Source organism: Dendrobium catenatum, unplaced genomic scaffold (assembly GCF_001605985.2).
Source record: "Dendrobium catenatum unplaced genomic scaffold, ASM160598v2 fragScaff_scaffold_1645, whole genome shotgun sequence".
Taxonomy (NCBI): domain Eukaryota; kingdom Viridiplantae; phylum Streptophyta; class Magnoliopsida; order Asparagales; family Orchidaceae; genus Dendrobium; species Dendrobium catenatum.
In genome coordinates this window covers 44164-65134 of record NW_021320107.1, presented here as the reverse complement: position 1 = coordinate 65134, position 20971 = coordinate 44164, and the positions used below count along the sequence as shown (strand labels likewise).

The following is a 20971-nucleotide window of genomic DNA, read 5'->3' as shown; positions in this document are numbered from 1 at the left end:
ATATGGAAGCTATGTATTGATATCATTTAATCTCTCATACTATATATGATATGTATAAATACCAATTGATAATATTTCCATCTTAGTTATACCCTTATAATAAATTATTCGCTTTAGTAAAAGGATTTCAGAGAAGATATATAAAGAACTATTTTAATTGCTTTCTAACTTAGCTTGGGATTTTTTGCTATATATTTATGCATGCATAAATTCAATCATTTGGACATGTCATATTCATATGGTATATGTTCGAAGTGAGGAAGATGCTTAAATTTTCCTTTAACAATTTGTGTAAATAAGGATATCATGCATTAAATTGCTTGATTCTACACCTTTATCAGTATATTTTAGCAAAGCTTATGGATAAAAAATTGGATTTTGAAATGGATTTAGATATTTTTAATATTTGAAATCACTAATCTGACCTAGTGTTGCGGTACTCACCTTCCCAACGCCGCTACGCTGCTACGCTCCTAGAAAATCTTCCATATTCTCCTAGAATATTCTAACCTGAGACTCGGCGCCTTGACTGCGCTTCTTGGTGTTGCAAGGCTTACCCAAAATTCCTTTTTTTTCCTATATACCGCGGTGCTGACAACCTGGGTGCCGCGTCGCCCACAGAATAATTTTTCATACTTAGAGTTCTTACTTCTCTAACATAACATGAATTATCTAATGCCCATTCTTCAAAAGTAATTAGTGGGTCATCACCATTAGAGCAGATTCTTCAACAGCATGATTTGATCCAATATTTTCCAAGCTATATAATACTTTTATTTGTTTCCTTTTCATTTAGTTATTTATTTTCAGATTCTTTTCATTAATTTTTTTCCCACATCTTTGATATACCCTTGTTATGATTTATATTAATACAATAAAACCTAAGTTTTTCATAGATATAAAAATTTAATTTTAATTACAATTTTTTTACTCACTTTTACAATATAACCAGCAAAATTTATTTTATTTTATATTTTTTGGCATGGTATCCTTATTGTATTGTAATGTGGATCAAAGCAAGGATCAAGCAATCCACCTCTTCGCAATTGTATTTTTTTGTCATCCGCTTTGCCGCCGTGTTGTTGCGTTCTCCGCCGGCTCAGGCTGCTTCCTCATCCACCTCGCTCAGGCCCACCTATCTCCATGGCTTCGGAGGTCGGTGTAAGTGGCGACGAATTGGATGGCTCGCTATTCGAAGGTATGGTCCTTTTCTCCCCTTCCGATCTTCTCCCGTCGTCCTTACCTCTAGAAAAAGAATCGGCCCCACCATCTCAATATCATGATCCGGTGCGTCCTCCCTCTCCTTCCCCGCCAACTGCGCCGTCGACTTTGCCCCAATCCAAATCTCGACCCCTCGATGAAGATATCTTCTCCGATCTCTCCCTCCAAATACCCATCGAACCTAAATATCTCCTTCCTGCAATCTCTTCCCCTGCCCCCTTGCCTTCGCCGGTCGCTCCATCACGCCTTATCTCCCGCAAGAAGAAGCGGGGCTTCCGCATCGGTTATGGCCGCGAAGCAATTGACTCAACGCCGGTGGTTTCCGTCATTGATCCTCCTCATCCAACTGACAATGTCATTCGTACTTCTAGTTCCGAGTCCACTCTATCGACTTCTAGCTGTCACAAAGAATTGCTGGATGGATCCGTACACGAAGATCTGGCAGTAGCAGAAACGGTAGTATCTGTAAAAGCTGCGAGTGATGGTGATGAATTATCACCTTCACAGCTTGGTGATTCTGAAGGCGACGCTGAGGCATTTTCTTCCACTGCGAAGGCTTCCGAAAAGGACACCTTGGAATTAATAGAGGATAAATTGAATCTTCTCAGGTCTAGGATATCCACAAAGCTCGAGGGGATTCGAGAGATGGCAACTTTGGCGTACTCCGAGCGGAAGGAGCTGGAGAGGAAGCGAAGAAATGCTGGGAAGGATTTCAACCAGGCCTCAATGATATATAAAGACATAGAGAAGCAGCTCGAGGCGGCCTGCGAGGCCGAGGATTTTGAAATGGCCGAGAAAGTCAGCGAATCTCTTGCAGCAGCAGAGAAGGAGAAGGATAGGCTGCTGAACACATTGAGAGAGACGGAGCTGGACTGTGATTATATTGATTCAAGGATGCAGGAGGTTGTCAAATTGCAGATAGTCGCTGAGGAGGAGGGAATAGAGCTTCTTGAACGGTTTGCCATGGTATGCCAGTCCATTTCTTTTACACATCTGAATTCCCTTATGATTATTATTGCCTTCGTTTAGTTTGATTCTTATTAATTAAAACATTCTGAAGCATATTTTGGATGAACAAGCAATCCAAGGAATATGTTCATTTAAGAAATCTTTAGTGTTGGCTTTACAAGGAGCATATCAACTTTAGACAACAAGTTTATGTGGTTAAATCAAGAATGAACTACATCCTCGTGACAAGGAGGCACGTTGACTTCACTATCAAAAGATGAAGTGTAAATTAAGTGAATTTGCCTGAATATATCAAATCGATTTTCTAATTATTAAAAAGAGAGGTGTTGATATCTCAAAAAAATTTGTATCAAAATTTCTTAATTGAGAGTCAATGAGAAGAGTATAAGAGGCCTATTTCAACAAAACTCCAAGAACACAACAATATATATCTCTTTTTTAGTTTCTTCTTATAATTTCAGAGTGAAGGAAACAATAATCATGGATCCCTTCCAATTTTTATTGCATGAAAAATTAACCAACACTTATCACTTACTGCTTTTCAGCTTCCTCATTTAACTATACATTTTATTCATCAATTACTTGCCACCAACTACATGATTTAAGTGGCTAAAAAGTTCACATTTCATGTTATAAAAGACACAGACATGGAACTACTTTAAAAATAGAGTTTAAGGAAGAGAGAGTAACAGATATATCTTGTATGAGTTAGTGAGTCTTTCAAATAAATAATTTATTGAGGGGCCATTTAGGATCACTCTTTATTTTCATTCTTGTTTTTATTTTATTTTTAAATTTTGTTTATGGTTTGATATGAAAAAAATAGGATCTTAAGTATATGTTTCCCTTTTATTTTTGTTTTTACTAAATATCGTATAAGTCGATTTACATTGTGGTTTGGAAGAGGGCAGTGACGCTATGACCATAAGGGCTAGTGGACCAAATAGATATTTTATCAGCTTGGGTGTGGAACTGCTTGCATGACTCATGAGTTCGAATAGAAAATAATATAAAGACCTAAAAGTTAGTTTGGGTATTTTTAAAAAAGAACTTGTTTTATTTTTGAAAGAAAGAAAACTATCACAAAACCTTGACCAAACATGTTTTGTTTGATTTTTTTTTTCAAGCAAAATCAGAAACAAAAAAGTTACGTCAAATAAGCCTTGAGTGCTTTGGTTGAGCTGAGCCCCTTTAGTTTTAAATAAGTGAATTTTGACTTTTCTCATATAATTTTTTTTTTCATAATAATTAAATGCCTTAAAATTATGTGAGAGAGTTCTGGAGCATAGGTTACATTGTGATACTAATGTTTCTCAAAATCAAATTGGATTCATGCGGGGTAGGTCTACTATGGAAGCTATACATTTATTGAGAGATTTGATGGAGAAGTATAAAGAGAATAAGGAGGATTTACATATGATTTTTATTGATTTAGAGAAAGCATATGATAAAATTCCAAGAGAAGTGCTATGGAAAATTCTAGAAAAGAAATGGGTTAATAATGCTTATATTCAAGTCATTAATGATATGCATACAGGAGCTATTACTTGTGTTCAAATACAAGGTGGTTTGACCAAGTATTTTCCTATTTTTGTTGGATGGTTAAAGTGGAGGAATTATTCAGGTTTATTGTATGATAGAAAAGTCCCCTTCAAACTTAAGAAAAAATTCTATTAAATGGTGGCGAGACCTGCAATGCTTTATGGTGCAGAATGTTGGCCATTAAAAGAGAAGCATAATTTTAAGTTACGTGTTGCAGGGATGCGAATGCTCAGGTGGATGAGTGGATTTACTCTTAGAGACAAGATACAAAATGAGCATATTCATGAAAAGGTTGGAGTAGCTCCAGTTGAAGATAAGATTAGAGAGAGTCGCCTTAGATGGTTTGGTCACATAAAACAATGGCCTTTCGATGAACGGGTTAGGAGAGTAGATGTATTAGATTTAGCTTATCTTAAGAAAGGTAGAGATAGATCTAAAAAGACTTGATTAGAAAATATTATAAATGATATTTCTTTATTAGATTTAAATAAGAATTTGACTCTTAATAGGACACAATGGAGAAAAATAATTCATATAGCCAATCTCACGTAGTGGTGGTTGTTGTTGTTGTTGTTGCATAATAGTTAAATGCCTTGTTTCATTTGCTTTAAATTTCACTTTGCTTTTTTGAGCTATATCAAATTGATATCAAAGTGGGTTTTTTTAGATCTCAGCTTTAAAGATGATCTCATAGGTCTTAATCAACCATGATGAAGAAGGCGCTTCACTAAATGTAAAACTTGAGCCGGTTCTTCCATTATGAGGAGCATGATGAGATATTTATTCAATACTTGGTGTGATTCCCAACTCTTATTATCCACTTAGTAACTCCACATTTAATTATACTTTCCAACTACCAACCTTGATCTAAGTGTTCCTATGCTACGTTAAAGAAGGCTTAGACTTGGAGTGTTTTTGAAAGTAAGCTTTTGAGAGTTTGAAAGTAAGAGATTCCTCTTGTTTGGATGAGTATTTCGTAAATACATTGGGTGAGTGAGTCCTCATGTACGCCTGACTACTTGAATTTTATACGTGAGTGAGCCCCAAAGCTATAGGTGAACTATTAAGCATGAACATCAATACGAGACATAGACATCACATGATATGTGCTTGAGGACAGAGCATAACTATTAAAGGCAAGCCATGACATGTTGCAGATACAATATTTTTTTAATAAATTATTAATATAAAATGTCTAATCAAAGCATCAAATATGTACATTTTCTATTAAAAAGTATTATAAAATAAAACATAACATTGCATGTATCGCATCAAAGGCTTAATGACCATGAAAAATATTGGCTTAAGTGCAATTAAATCTCAATATTTTATCAGAAGTGCCTTATTTTTATCAAATGTACTAAGTTTCCAACATCACACCTTAATTATTAGGCATGATTTTGTCAATATCAACATTATATTGTCCACACTAAATTAAAAAAAAAAGATTATATGATTTTCAAAATATATAAAAATATATGAATACATTGATGTACCATTAATTTATCTAATACACTTGCATCAAAATCATCAACACTACTTGCGACAATTCACTCTTTAGGAGAACCTTAACAATCATTGATACAAATATAGTTTGTGAAGCTTATAAAAAACAACACTTCATTATAATCATATGTCCTAGCCATGTCTAGGTGTAACGATCGCATCTGTTGCTAATTTGGAAACATACTTTTCACCGTGTTAGACATGTGTCAAGGTGTGTTTATGTCTGACACATGTCCAACACGAACATAGAAGGATTTTTAAGTATCCTTATTTCATGGTAGGTGAGTGAATCCCCACTTATCTTAGTTTTTCTTTCACTGTAATAAAATTTCCCTCTCCATCTACTTTGAATTCTGCATCAATTTTTTTGGCTACATCAATAATTAATTTATTTTGCTTACTTTCAAAGCTTGAATGCATAGTTACCTTTTGATCTCATCTAAAAAATCAATTAAACCATTTTGCTTAATCTCAAAGCATAGCTTTGCGTTGAAGCGTATTTGGTTCATTGAACTTGATGATGTCTCTACTAATCATAAAACTAAATGATTTAGGATTTTACACCAAAATTTGTGTCCCTTTATTCTAAATACACACCCAAGGAATATACACTCTTAACTCTTGGATCTAATATACCTCTTAAACATGAGCATCAGTAGAACAATAAAAAAGCCCCAAGAACAAAATAATTTGCAAGATGATCTGACCACATTTGTAAAGTCTTTAATGTAAATTATGTTGATGGAGATTTGTTCACTAAATATCATATAGTATTGATAACCCCGCTGCCTTTCCTTAAAATTTTTGTTCATAGAAACATTAGATAACATTATCTTGCCCTAATTAGAAATGTTATGTACATTCTTTTTGCCAGTTGACTTTATAGAGGAGTAACGAAGACACCGTCATGCATGACATTACCCTTTTTTGAAAAAAAAAACTATGAAGCTAAAAGAGAAGAATTCCAAAGCAATGTTAGTTCTAAATCTCTTTATCTTACTCCCAAAAATTCATTTTATGAATGTCCCAAATATCACGTTTTTCTTTTAAGAATATAATGCTAAACCTCAAGGGAAAATGATGTATAAAGTCAGTCATATATTTAGATCTATATTATATGTCTAATTATGTTGGCTTTGGCAAATCTAATTGCTGTTGTTCATAGTACTCTTAATCCTTTGAACTCCTATTAAATAAAGAATTTGCCCAATCCATGGAACTCTTAATAATGAGGGACTAGAGAGGGGTTATTATGTAGCATTACCTCTGTATTTGTAAGAAATTATTTTTATTACTCAAACTTGGAACCTCTGTAGTACACTAAAGTCAAGTTAACCACTACTCCAAGCTCACCATCTCCTATGAACTCCTGCAGAAAAATTTATTCTGCGGTGTTCTTCTATATATAATTCATAGAAATCTAAAGAAATGATCACATGACCAAAAAGTAAACCTCTTTTGCCCAACTCTAATATTATTGGTCAATTCATTTGAGGAAGAAATTGATGTTACAGCTTTTATTGCGCTACCCCGAAGGAAGTAGAGTGAATCAAGCTTCTTTGCTTTCATCAAAATCTGAGGATATTCCACATTCAACATGATATATGTACCCATTGGAGTTCAAACAACCTGGAGATATAAGATTCTTCTTTAATGTTAAAACATGTATAAAGCCTTTCCCAAAGTTCTTAGAACTACATTATTTGTCCTCATGTGAAATATATCTATCCCAATAATTTTACAAGTTATCATTTGCCAAGAGGCCATTTCCATTGTGATAGACCTCTAATATAATTAATCCCAAATCAGGTCATTTGATATGATCAATCATAATTAAGAATCTAATTTATAGTTGAAGAAGTGAAATAGTTTGCAACAATTAAAATAATTTTATGCTCATATATGTGTGCTCCTCTATTATAGGTATTGCTTCAGAATTAAAAACTTGCCTTTCAATTTATTTTTTCCTAGGGTTTTGTTTAATATTTGTATTCAAAATTTTAATGTCTTCTTACTATAGTGATACCGACCCTTGGCTTTATTTTGATCCACCTCTTGCTTTCTTGCATTTTGGTACTCTTACATGTCCTCACCGATAAACATTTTGTAGGGCTTTATCCTAGCACTCATTTCCTCAACTCATTTGACTATAAGGAAAACTTTTCTATTTTGGAAGAAGGGCATTTTTTTAATACAAAGTGCTAAAAATATGATCAAGGTGTTATCTTTCTCTTCTTTTTTGATAAAAAATATTAAATATAGGAAGCTCAATGCTCCTGTAATGATGTAACTTTTGAGTTATTTCTTCATGTGGAGGGCTTATGAATTTTTTCATTTGTTCTCTATGATATCATAATCGAGGATCAAAGGCACTTAGAGAGAGAAGCTGGAGGCAGCAGCTCAGGAGGTTCGTATAGGATGACCATCACCTTTTTAGAATCCAAGGAGCAGACACTGGTTATTCTTAGGGAGACCCCGAAGAGACAACTGTTGGAGGGAGACATGAGGGAAACTTCAAGAAGCTCACAGAAATGGAGTTACAAGAGAAGAGGGCGAAGGAGCTGTGTTTTAATGTGAGTAGAGGCATACACCAAGGCACAGGTGTAAGAACCAAACTCTTCAGGTTATCACCGTTTGTGATGACAAGGAAATTGAAGAGTAAGTCGATGAGAGAATAAAGCAGCAATTTCTGCCTTTCCACCTTGAGGACAAGGTGATACTTTGGGAGGAGAGTATTGATGAACCGACCGATTTGATGGGGAAGGAATTAGGAAGTTTTATAATCAAGAGGGAGTTGTTTATGAATGTTTTTAATTAAAGGGAAATTGTTTAGAAAAGTTTTAATTACAATTAAGAGGGAATTATTTAGGACAAGAGATTTAATTTGAATTCAAAATCTAAGAAGGAATTATTTAGGAAAAGAGAGGAGGAATCAAGGGGGAATTGTTTTGGAAAGTTTTAATTGTAATTGAAAGGAAATTATTTAGGACAAGAGATCTAATTTGAATTCAAAATATAAGCGGAAATTATTTAGAGAAAGGGGACTAATTTGGAAGGGATATTTTTTTTTTTGCTCTATAGTCTATATAATTCAAAGAATTATGAGAAATCCTTAAAACTTTGAGCTTGGGCTTGAGCTATCAATATATAACACGATATAACATGTCCTATTTATGGGTCATATTGGGCTGGGTTGTCATGATAGGACCCCTTCAAATCCCAGTTTCTTGAAGAAAAATAAGTTATAAGGTATTTTAATATTAGCTATAGAGCTATTAGGTGAAGCAAGTGAGTTGAGAGGTTTGATCACTAGAAAGTGAACTTAGTGTTACATGCTCATTTTCATCATCCTTTTCAAGTTCATTCAGGAATTCTAGTTTGTATCCAAAGTGGTCAAATATTATTATATGATACACCAATATAGCAAACTCACATAAGGGAATTCTTCTTCTTCTTCTTTTTCTTCTTCTTCTTCTTATGAAACACTTTTTTATAGCAAAATACACATCTTTTCAAATAGATCGACATACATTTTTATATGAAAAGGCTCATCTTTATCTTGATTAGTTTATACAATATAAACAAAAGCTATTCTTATAACATAAATGTGTTACAAATGCAATCATAATTTAACTTTTATATTATCTACTCCATCTATAAGGAGGTATGGCTGAGAAGTTTTTGCATAGTAGTTGCATATTGTTTAACAAACATGAGTTTTATTACATCATCAAAAAAAAAAAAAAATCTCTCTTATTAAAAAAAAATTATGAATGTTGGAAGACATCCATCAACAAGCTTTCAAATCACATGAATATGCCAAAAATTGACTTAATTCACTAATATTGGTTCCTCGAGAATGACATGACATGAACTTGATGTAAATATTGATCGAGTTGTTGACAAAAAAATAAAAAAAGTTAGAATTATAGCCTATTAGGTTTCATTTGGGACGACTTTCTTACTGCTCTTTAAAACTTCTTTTAGTACAAAAATTTTAATTTTTGTATTAGAAAGCTGCTTTTAGAAGCATCAAGAAAATCATCCCAAACGAAACCTTAGTATTCAAGGAAAAAGAAACGTGAAGAAATAAATAAACTTTGAAAGAAAGAAACCATTGTGAATAAGTACCTCGTGAAAGTTATTTTGTTTCTTGATCAAATTTCAATAGAATTTTGATGTTATATATACATGAGAAACATGACACATATGGAAGCTATGTATTGATATCATTTAATCTCTCATATTATATATGATATGTATAAATACCAATTGATAATATTTCCATCTTAGTTATACCCTTATAATAAATTATTCGCTTTAGTAAAAGGATTTCAGAGAAGATATATAAAGAACTATTTTAATTGCTTTCTAACTTAGCTTGGAAATTTTTGCTATATATTTACGCCTACATAAAGACAATCATTTGGACATGTCATATTCATATGGTATATGTTCGAAGTGAGGAAGATGCTTAAATTTTCCTTTAACAATTTGTGTAAATAAGGATATCATGCATTAAATTGCTTGATTCTACATCTTTATCAGTATATTTTAGCAAAGCATATGGATAAAAAATTGGATTTTGAAATGGATTTAGATATTTTTAATATTTGAAATCACTAATCTGACCTAATGTCGCGGTACTTACCTTTTCAGCGCCGCTACGCTGCCATATTCTCCTAGAATATTCTAACCCGAGACTCGGCGCCTCGACCGCGCTTCTTGGTGTTGCAAGGCACACCCAAATTTTTTTTTTTTCTATATACCGTGGTGCTGATAATCTGGGTGCCGTGTCTTCCACAGAAAAAATTTTCATACTGAGGTGCTTACTTCTCTAACATAACATGAATTATCTAATGCCCATCACCATTAGAGCAGATTCTTCAACAGCAGGATTTGATCCAATATTTTCCAAGCTATATAATACTTTTATTTGTTTCCTTTTCATTTAGTTATTTATTTTCAGATTCTTTTCATTAATTTTTTTCCCACATCTTTGATATACCCTTGTTATGATTTATATTAATACAATAAAACCTAAGTTTTTCATAGATATAAAAATTTAATTTTAATTACAATTTTTTTACTCACTTTTACAATATAACCAGCAAAATTTATTTTATTTTATATTTTTTGGCATGGTATCCTTATTGTATTGTAATGTGGATCAAAGCAAGGATCAAGCAATCCACCTCTTCGCAATTGTATTTTTTTGTCATCCGCTTTGCCGCCGTGTTGTTGCGTTCTCCGCCGGCTCAGGCTGCTTCCTCATCCACCTCGCTCAGGCCCACCGATCTCCATGGCTTCGGAGGTCGGTGTAAGCGGCAACGAATTGGATGGCTCGCTATTCGAAGGTATGGTCCTTTTCTCCCCTTCCGATCTTCTCCCGTCGTCCTTACCTCTAGAAAAAGAATCGGCCCCACCATCTCAATATCATGATCCGGTGCGTCCTCCCTCTCCTTCCCCGCCAACTGCGCCGTCGACTTTGCCCCAATCCAAATCTCGACCCCTCGATGAAGATATCTTCTCCGATCTCTCCCTCCAAATACCCATCGAACCTAAATATCTCCTTCCTGCAATCTCTTCCCCTGCCCCCTTCCCTTCGCCGGCCGCTCCATCACGCCTTATCTCCCGCAAGAAGAAGCGGGGCTTCCGCATCGGTTATGGCCGCGAAGCAATTGACTCAACGCCGGTGGTTTCCGTCATTGATCCTCCTCATCCAACTGACAATGTCATTCGTACTTCTAGTTCCGAGTCCACTCTATCGACTTCTAGCTGTCACAAAGAATTGCTGGATGGATCCGTACACGAAGATCTGGCAGTAGCAGAAACGGTAGTATCTGTAAAAGCTGCGAGTGATGGTGATGAATTATCACCTTCACAGCTTGGTGATTCTGAAGGCGACGCTGATGCATTTTCTTCCACTGCGAAGGCTTCCGAAAAGGACACCTTGGAATTAATAGAGGATAAATTGAATCTTATCAGGTCTAGGATATCCACAAAGCTCGAGGGGATTCGAGAGATGGCAACTTTGGCCTACTCCGAGAGGAAGGAACTGGAGAGGAAGCGAAGAAAGGCTGGGAAGGATTTCAACCAGGCCTCAATGATATATAAAGACTTAGAGAAGCAGCTCGAGGTGGCCTGCGAGGCCGAGGATTTTGAAATGGCAGAGAAAGTCAGCGAATCTCTTTCAGCAGCAGAGAAGGAGAAGGATAGACTGCTGAACACATTGAGAGAGACGGAGCTGGACTGTGATTATATTGATTCAAGGATGCAGGAGGTTGTCAAATTGCAGATAGACGCCGAGGAGGAAGGAATAGAGCTTCTTGAACGGTTTGCCATGGTATGCAGTCCATTTCTTTTACACATCTGAATTCCCTTATGATTATTATCGCCTTCGTTTTGTTTGATTCTTATTAATTAAAACATTCTGAAGCATATTTTAGATGAACAACCAATCCATGGAATATGTTCATTTAAGTAATCTTTAGTGTTGGCTATACAAGGAGCATACCAACTTTAGTAATAATAAATTTTACGTCTTTTGGTTGCCATAACTATACACCCAAACCTCATAAATTACACATGATTTTTAATTAGTGATCGTTAGGAGGTTAAAATCCTAAGGGCTCGTGTTAAGCTCAAATATTTTTGGATAGACATCCATTAACCCAAAAATTTAAATCAATGAGGGAGTCACTATTGGTTTTTTTAGGAGTTCAACTCTTATTTCACTTTCAATACATTACTATTATTTTACTTGTATCTTTACAATCTCTCTCGCACTTGAGAATTCTTTATATTGCCATCATTTCTCTTTAACTTGTGTTTTCAATAACGCCTAATTTTATACTGCAAAACCGTAAACTTTTTTCACTTTTCATCAAGTGCTTCTTGATAGTATCTATATACTATATTATGACAAAGCCCCAAATTACCTGCTTTGGTAGCACATGAGAGGTTCGATCTACCAAAAATCAGTTACATAATAGCTCCAAAAAAAAGTATAGGGAATAAGTAAAGTATATTACAGTTAGAGAACACCAAGTTTGTGTGGTTCAATCAAGGATGAACTACATCCTCGTGACAAGGAGACACGTTGACTCCACTATCAAAAGATGAAGTGTAAATTAAGTGAATTTACCTGAATATATCAAATCCATTTTCTAATATTAACAAGAGAGGTGTTGATATCTCAAAAAAATTTGGATCAAAATTTTTAATTGAGAGCCAATGAGAAGAGTATAAGAGGCCTATTTCAACAAAACTCCAAGAACACAACACCATATATCTCTTTTTTAGTTTCTTCTTATAATTTCAGAGTGAAGGAAACAATAATCATGGATCCCTTCCAATTTTTATTGCATGAAAAATTAACCAACACTTATCACTTACTGCTTTTCAGCTTCCTCATTTAACTATACTTGTTATTCATCATGATTTAAGTGGCCAAAAAGTTAACATTTCATATTATAAAAGACAGACATGAAAATACTTTAAAAATAGAGTTTAAGGAAGAGAGAGTAACAGATATATCTTGTATGAGTGAGTGAGTCTTTCAAATAAATAATTTCTTGAGGGGCTATTTGGGATCACTCTTTATTTTCATTCTTGTTTTTATTTTATTTTTAAATTTTGTTTATGGTTTGATATGAAAAAAAAAAAGGATCTTAAGTATATGTTGCATTTTACTTTTGTTTTTACTAAATATCATATAAGTCGATTTACATTGTGGTTTTAAAGAAGGTTGTGACGCTATGACCATAAGGGCTAGTGGCCCAAATAGAGATTTTATCAGCTTGGGTGTGGAACTACTTGCATGATTCATGAGTTCGAATAGAAAATAATATAAAGACCTAAAAGTTATTTTGGGTATTTTTAAAAAACAACTTGATTTATTTTTGAAAGAAAGAAAACTATCACAAAACCTTGACCAAACATGTTTTATTTGATTTTTTTTTAAAAGCAAAATCAGAAACAAAAAGTGATGTCAAATAAACCTCAAGTGCTTCGGGTGAGCCGAGCCCCTTTAGTTTTACATAAGTGAATTTTCACTTTTCTCATATAATTTTTTTTCATAATAGTTAAATGTCTTAAAATCACGGGAGAGAGTTATGGAGCATAGGTTACATTGTAATACTAATGTTTCTCAAAATCAAATTGGATTCATGCGGGGTTGGTTTACTATGGAAGCTATAAATTTATTGAGATGTTTGATGGAGAAGTATAAAGAGAATAAGGAGGATCTACATATGATATTTATTGATTTAGAGAAAGCATATAATAAAATTCCAAGAGAAGTGATAGGGAAAATTCTAGAAAATAAATAGGTTAATAATGCTTATATTCAAGTCATTAAGGAGATGTATACAAGAGCTGTTACTTGTGTTCAAACACAAGCTGTTACTTATTTTCCTATTTTTGTTGGATGGTTAAAGTGGAGGAATTATTCGGGCTTGTTGTATGATAGAAAAGTCCCCTTCAAACTTAAGGAAAATTCTATTAAATGGTGGTGAGACCTGCAATACTTTATGGTGCATAATGTTGGCCATTAAAAGAGAAGCATAATATTAAGTTAAGTGTCAGAGATGAGAATGATCAGGTGGATGAGTGACTTTACTCTTAGAGAAAGGATACTAAATGAGCATATTCGTGAAATGGTTGGAGTATCTCCAGTTGAAGATAAGATTAGAGAGAGTTGCCTTAGATAGTTTGGTCACATAAAACAACGACCTTTCGATGACCGGGTTAGGAGAGTAGATGTATTAGATTTGGCTTATCTTAAGAAAGGTAGAGATAGACCTAAAAAGACTTTGTTAGAAAATATTAGAAATGATATTTCTTTATTAGCTTTAAATAAGAATTTGGCTCTTAACAGTACACAATGGTGAAAAATGATTCATGTAGCCAATCCCACGTAGTGGGATAAGGGCTTGATGTAGTGGGATAGATGCCTTATTTCATTTGCTTTCAATTTCACTTTGGTTTTTTGAGCTATATCAAATTGGCATCATAGTGATTTTTTGTAGGTCTCAACTTGAACGATGATCTCATAGGTCTTAACCATGATGAAGAAGGCGCTTTACTAAATGTAAAACTTGAGCTAATTCTTCCGTTATGAGGAGAATGATGAGATATTTATTGAATACTTGGTGTGATTCCCAACTCTTATTATCCACTTACTAAGACCACATTTAATTATACTTTCCAACTAGCAACCTTGATCTAAGTGTTCATATGCTACGTTAAAGAAGGCTTAGACTTGGAGTGTTTTTGAAAGTAAGTTTTTGAGAGTTTGAAAGTAAGAGATTCCTGTTGTTTGGATGAGTATTTCTTAAATACATTGGGTGAATGAGTCCTCGTGTATGCGTGACTACTTGAATTTTATACATGAGTGAGCCCCAAAGCTATAGGTGAACTATTAAGCATGAACATCAACACGAGACATAGACATAACATGATATGTGCTTGAGGACAGAGCATAACTATAAAAGGCAAGCCATGACATGTTGTGGATACAATATTTTTTTAATAAATTATTAATATAAAATGTGTAATCAAAGCATCTAATATGTACATTTTCTATTAAAAAGTATTATAAAATAAAACATAACATTGTATATATGGCATCAAAAGCTTAATGACCATGAAAAATATTGGCTTAATTGCAATTAAATCTCAATATTTTATCAGAAGTGCCTTATTTTCATCAAATGTACTAAGTTTCCAACACCACATCTTAATTATTAGGCATGATTTTGTCAATATCAACATTATATTGTCCACACTAAATTCAAAAAAAAAAAAAAAAGGAAAAAGATTATATGATTTTCAAAATATATAAAAAATATGAATACATTGATGTACCATTAATTTACCTAATACACTTGGCATCAAAATCATCAGCACTACTTGCGACAATATACTCTTTAGGAGAACCTTAACAATCATTGATACAAATATAGTTTGTGAAGCTTATAAAAAATAACACTTCATTATAATCATATGTCCTAGCCATGTCTAGGTGTAATGATCGCATTTGTCTCTAATTTGGAAACATACTTTTCACCGTGTTAGACATGTGTCGAGGTGTGTTTCTATCCGACACTCATGTCCAACACGAACATAGAAGGATTTTTAAAGTATCCATATTTCATGGTAGGTGAGTGAATCCCCACTTATCTTTTAGTTTTTCTTTCATTGTAATAAAATCTCCCTGTCCATCTACTTTGAATTCTGCATTAGTTTTTTTGGCTACATCAATAATTAATCTATTTTGCTTAATTTCAAAGCTTGAATGCATAGTTACCTTTTGATCTCATCTAAAAAATCAATTAAACCATTTTGCTTAATCTCAAAGCATAGCTTGCATTGAAGCGTATTTGGTTCATTGAACTTGATGATGTCTCTACTAATCATAAAACTAATTGATTTAGGCTTTTACACCAAAGTTTGTATCCCTTCATTCTAAATACACACCCAAGGAATATACACTCTTAACTCTTGGAGCTAATGTACCTCTTAAACATGAGCATTAGTAGAATAATAAAAAAGCCCCAAGAACAAAATAATTTGCAAGATGATCTGACCACATTTGTAAAGTCTTTAATGTAATATATGTTGATGGAGATTTGTTCACTAAATATCCTATAGTATTGATAACCCCCCTGTCTTTCATAAAATTTTTGTTCATAGAAACATTGGATAACATTTTCTTGCCCTAATTAGAAATGTTTTGTACATTCTTTTTGCCAATTGACTTTATAGAGGAGTAACGAAGACACCATCATGCATGACATTACCCTTAAAAAAAAAAAAAACTATGAACTTAAATAGAAGAATTCCAAAGCAATGTTAGTTCTAAATCTCTTTATCATACTCCCAAAATTTCATTTTATGAATATCCCAAATATCACGTTTTTTTTGTAAGAATATAATGCTAAACCTCAAGGTATAATGATGTATAAAGTCGTCATATATTTAGATCTATCTTATATACCTAATATGTTGGCCTTGTCAAATCTAATTAATGTAGTTCATAGTACTCTTAATCCTTTCAACTCCTATAAAATAAAGAATTTACCCAATCCATGGAACTCTCAATAATGAGGGACTAGAGAGGGGTTATTATGTAGCGTTACCTCTGTATTTGTAAGAGATTATTTTTATGACTCAAGCTTGGAACCTCTGTAGTACACTAAAGTCAACTTAACCACTACTCCAAACTCACCATCTCCTATGAACTCCTGCAGAAAAAAATTAGTGCGCGGTGTTCTTCTAGATATAATTCATAGAAATCTAAAGAAATGATCATATGACCAAAAAGTAAACCTCTTTTGCCCAACTCTAATATCTGCCCGAGCCTTATATATTGTATATTGGTCAATTCTTTTGAGGAAGAAATTGATGTTACAGCTTTTATTGCGCTACCCCGAAGGAAGTATAGATAATCAAGATTCTTTGCTTTCATCAAAATCTGAGGATATTCCACATTCAACATGATATATGTACCATTAGAGTTCAAACAACCTGGAGATATAAGTGATGCGGACATCCAACCCCAATTAATGACAATTCAAATTCAAAAATTGAATTTGAATTATCTTTAATTACTCCTTAATTTCAGATTTCTATTCTCTCTCCCCAAATTGATTTGGGCTTTAATTAATCTTGCCACCTAGGTAAGTATATGGCATTTATGTTTCACATCAATAAGATTCTTCTTTAATGCTAAAACATGTATTAAACCTTTCCCAAAGTTCTTAGAACTACATTATTTGTCCTGATGTGAAATTTATCTATCCCAATAATTTTACAAGTTATCATTTGCCAAGAGGCCATTTACATTGTGATAGACTTATAATATAATTAATCCCAAATCAGGTCATTTTATGTGATCAATCATAATTAAGAATCTAATTTATAGTTGAAGAAGTGAAATAGTTTGCAGCAATTAAAGTAATGTTATGCTCATATATGTACTCCTCTATTATAGATATTGCTTCATAATTAAAAACTTGCCTTTCAATTTATTTTTTTCATAGGGTTTTATTGAATATTTGTATTCAAAATTTTTATGTCTTCTTACAATAGTGATACCGACCCGTTGGCTTTATTTTGATCCACCTCATGCTTTCTTGCATTTTGGTACTCTTACATGTCCTCACTGATAAACATTTTGTAGGGCTTTCTCCTAGCACTCATTTCCTCAACTTATTTGACTATAAGGAAAACTTTTCTATTTTGGAAAAAGTGCATTTTTTTTATACAAAGTGTTAAAAATATGATCAAGGTTTTATGTTTCTCTTCTATTTTGATAAAAAATATTAAATATAAGAATCCCAATGCTCCTGTAATGATGTAACTTTGAGAGTTATTTCTACATGTGGAGGGCTTATAAATTTTTTCATTTGTTCTCTATGATGTCATAGTTGAGGATCAGAGGCACTTAGAGAGAGAGGCTGGAGGCAGCAGCTCAGGAGGTTCGTATAGGATGACCATTACCTTTTTGGCATCCAAGGAGAAGACACCGATTATTACTAGGGAGACCCCGAAGAGACAATTGTAGGAGGGAGACATGAGGGAAACTTCAAGAAGCTCACAGAAATGGAGTTACAATAAAAAGAGGACGAAAGGGGCTGTGTTTTAATGTGAGTAGATGTATACACCAAGGCATAGGTGTAAGAATCGAACTCTTAAGATTCTCATCGTTTGTGATGACAAGGAAATTGAAGAGTAAGTCGATGAGAGAATGTAGCAATAATTTCTTCCTTTTCACCTTGAGGACAAGGTGATACTTTGGGAGGGGAGTATTGATGAACCGGCCGATTTGATTAGGAGGGAATCAAGAAGTTTCCTAATCAAGAGGGAGTTGTTTAGGAATGTTGTTAATTAAAGGGGAATTGTTTATAAAAGTTTTAATTACAATTGAGAGAGAATTATTTAGGGCAAGAGATTTAATTTGATTTGAAAATCTATGAAGGTATTATATTGGGAAAGAGAGGAATCAAGGGGAGAATCGTTTGAGAAAGTTTTAATTGCAATTGAAAGTGAATTATTTTGGGCAAGATATCTAATTTAAATTCAAAATCTAAGCAGAAATTATTTAGAGAAATGGGGCTAATTTGGGAGGGAATGTTTTTGGTTGGGGGGATGCGCTATTTAATGCTAACTATGTTGTTATTTTGAGGAGGTGATTTTTGTTTGTTATAGATTTTATTAAGAGAGCTCTAGCCGATGGCTAGGGATTTGTGAGAGCAGTATTTTCCTCTCCAATTAAGATCCAATTGTATCTTGCTTTTTCCTTCATATATCTTTCAATAAAAAGTTCATTTGTGTTCTTCTTCCTAGTTTTTTCAATTTTTACATCCACTTACTATCATAGCACTTGCATGTTAAGTTCTCTTTTTTATAGTAGAACGAATGTTTTCCAAATCCATTAAAAAGGAAATTCTGGTTTTTCTTTAAGAGAAGTGTAATAATATTTTTTTAATATGCATATTTACGTTAGTTTTCTGGTGTATGCCATGGAGCATCTAGCAAACTAGAATTGCAATTTTTATCCTGCCTTTTGCAGGATGCTGCTGATCGGGCAGATTTAATTCATAGAAATACAAAGGAACTGTCGTCCAAAGATTTAGAAGATTGGCAAACATCAATGGAACTGTTAGAGACTAGCAAGCTTGAGGTGGACATTGAAGCTAAACTCATATCAGATGCTCACTCGGCATTGGATAGTTCCATTGAAGACTTGGTTAAAGATGATAGAGAGGTGGTTGAAGGGCTTAGGAAGAAACGGGTTACTTTAGCAAAGGAGTTGGATGAGCTTCTAACTTTAGTTAGACTGAAGGAAGCAGAGATTGCTGAAAATGAATCTCTGATACATGAAGCAGAGAGAAAAATTTCTAAAGTTGCATCAGAGTTTCAAGAGAAAATTTCAAGTGTTGAAATGAAGCGTGATAAACTTAAGTCTTCTTTGTCTAGGATGGACTCAGAGCGAGAGGTATTATCATCAAAAAAGAATAAAATTGATGAATTTGTTTCTCTGGAAGAGCAGAAGTGTTTTAATCTAAAGGAGCTTGCCAATGTTGCTTTGGATGAGGCAAAAACCTATCAGGATTTGGTTGGATTGAGAAAAGAATTGGCATCATCCATCATAAAGTCCAGAGAAGACAAAGTGCAGTTGGTGAAGACAGAAGAGAAAATTCTAGAGGAAATACAGGTCCTCCGGCAACAAATATCCACTGCAAGAACTAAACTACAGGTTGGTCGCTAGTAAAATCTTTCTGTGGCATTTCTACCTAGCTTAAAAGAGTTCACATGCCTCGACACTTTCCCGTTTCATTGTTTCTGTTTCATTTTTTTTGCAGGAACTTTCTTCCACCAGAGTAAGTATCCAGCAAGACATTGATTTATTTAAGCAGCGAATAGCTTTTGTCGACAAAAGAGGTCCCGAGCTTGAAGCTGAGAAGAAAGTTGCCGCTGCTTCAAGAAATTTCAAGGAAGCTGGGCGAATAGCTGCTGAAGCGAAGACACTGAACTCGGAGAAGGAAAGCATGCAGAATAAAATGGACCAGGCTGTTCTAAACCTTGAGAAGTTGGATGGGGATATTAAAAGCAATATTAGTATGATGCAGGAAAATGAAGAGCTCGTCTTACTGAAGGAAAAGGAGGCAGCAGTTGCAACTTTTAAGAGACTTCAGTTGATTGCTGCAGCTGCAAGGTCGGAAAGATCAGCAGCTCTTGAACTAGGTGACTTAGAAGAGAGTGAATTTTTATTGAAAGAAGCTGAAGCTGCAGAAGAAAGAGCTGGGGAGCTTCAAGGAACCTATAGCCTTAATCCAGAGGACCATGGGAACACGCAAAAATACTTCTCCCCTGTAGCTCTCATCACGAAAATTTCGGGACATAGTTTAGCAGAAATGGCCGCTTTTTCGAAACAACAACCTGTATCTGATGAGTGATGGATGTATCGGTCAAGAAAAAATGTTGCTTTTTAGCAATGAGTATATTAGGAAGCCATCCAATCATCTTATTTGCTATATGATGCTCTAGATTCTCATTTTTTTGGCTTTATGCATCCTTGTTTTGTTTCTCTTTTTATCAACATTCTTTTGTAATTTTATATGTAGATGTATAAGACTCTCTTAATAAACATTGTTGGTTTCATACTTAGGGGGTGTTTGGTATAGGATTGGATTCAATTTTAGTAGGATTTATTAAATCCGGATTATAAATCCTGAAAAGTGTTTGATATGAAAATTGTAAATCTTGTTAAATCTAGAGAAGTTGTTTGGCAACAGATTACAGGACGGGCGTTGCGGGAAGAAGTTCCGCAATTGTAAGTCGCATTAAATCCGAATAGGAATGGAATTAGGATTTAGACGGATTTACCGGATTTATGCCGTAAATCTGTAAATCCTGTATTTATGGATTTGCCGGATTTACAGCGGCGCGGATTGTGTTTGGTTGGATTTATGCTAAATCCTACTAAAAACGACGGACAAATCCGATACAAAACCCCCCCTTAAGATGTTATGCAGAATTTTGCTCTTTAGTTTCATCCTGACTTATTGATAATACATCGGATTACAGTCATTTTATTATCCCATAACACTCTTTGATTTGGTTGCGCTTCTTTCACATTACTCTATTATTCTTGCTGCGCCTACTAATTTACTGATGATTTGAATTTGTAAACTGGCAGAAGGCTTCAGATGAACATTAAAGG

At 34.1% G+C, this 20971-nt stretch overlaps 1 protein-coding gene across 1 annotated transcript; it reads left to right on the top strand.

Annotated features, from left to right (window-relative positions):
* Positions 1-1009: 1009 nt before the first annotated feature.
* Positions 1010-20803, top strand: LOC110098811. The gene is made up of 4 exons (XM_028701192.1): positions 1010-2187; positions 10415-11584; positions 18818-19504; positions 19611-20803. Exons 1-4 carry the CDS (start codon positions 1144-1146, stop codon positions 20202-20204), a joined length of 3495 nt encoding a protein of 1164 aa, XP_028557025.1. The 5' UTR covers positions 1010-1143; the 3' UTR covers positions 20205-20803.
* Positions 20804-20971: the final 168 nt, after the last annotated feature.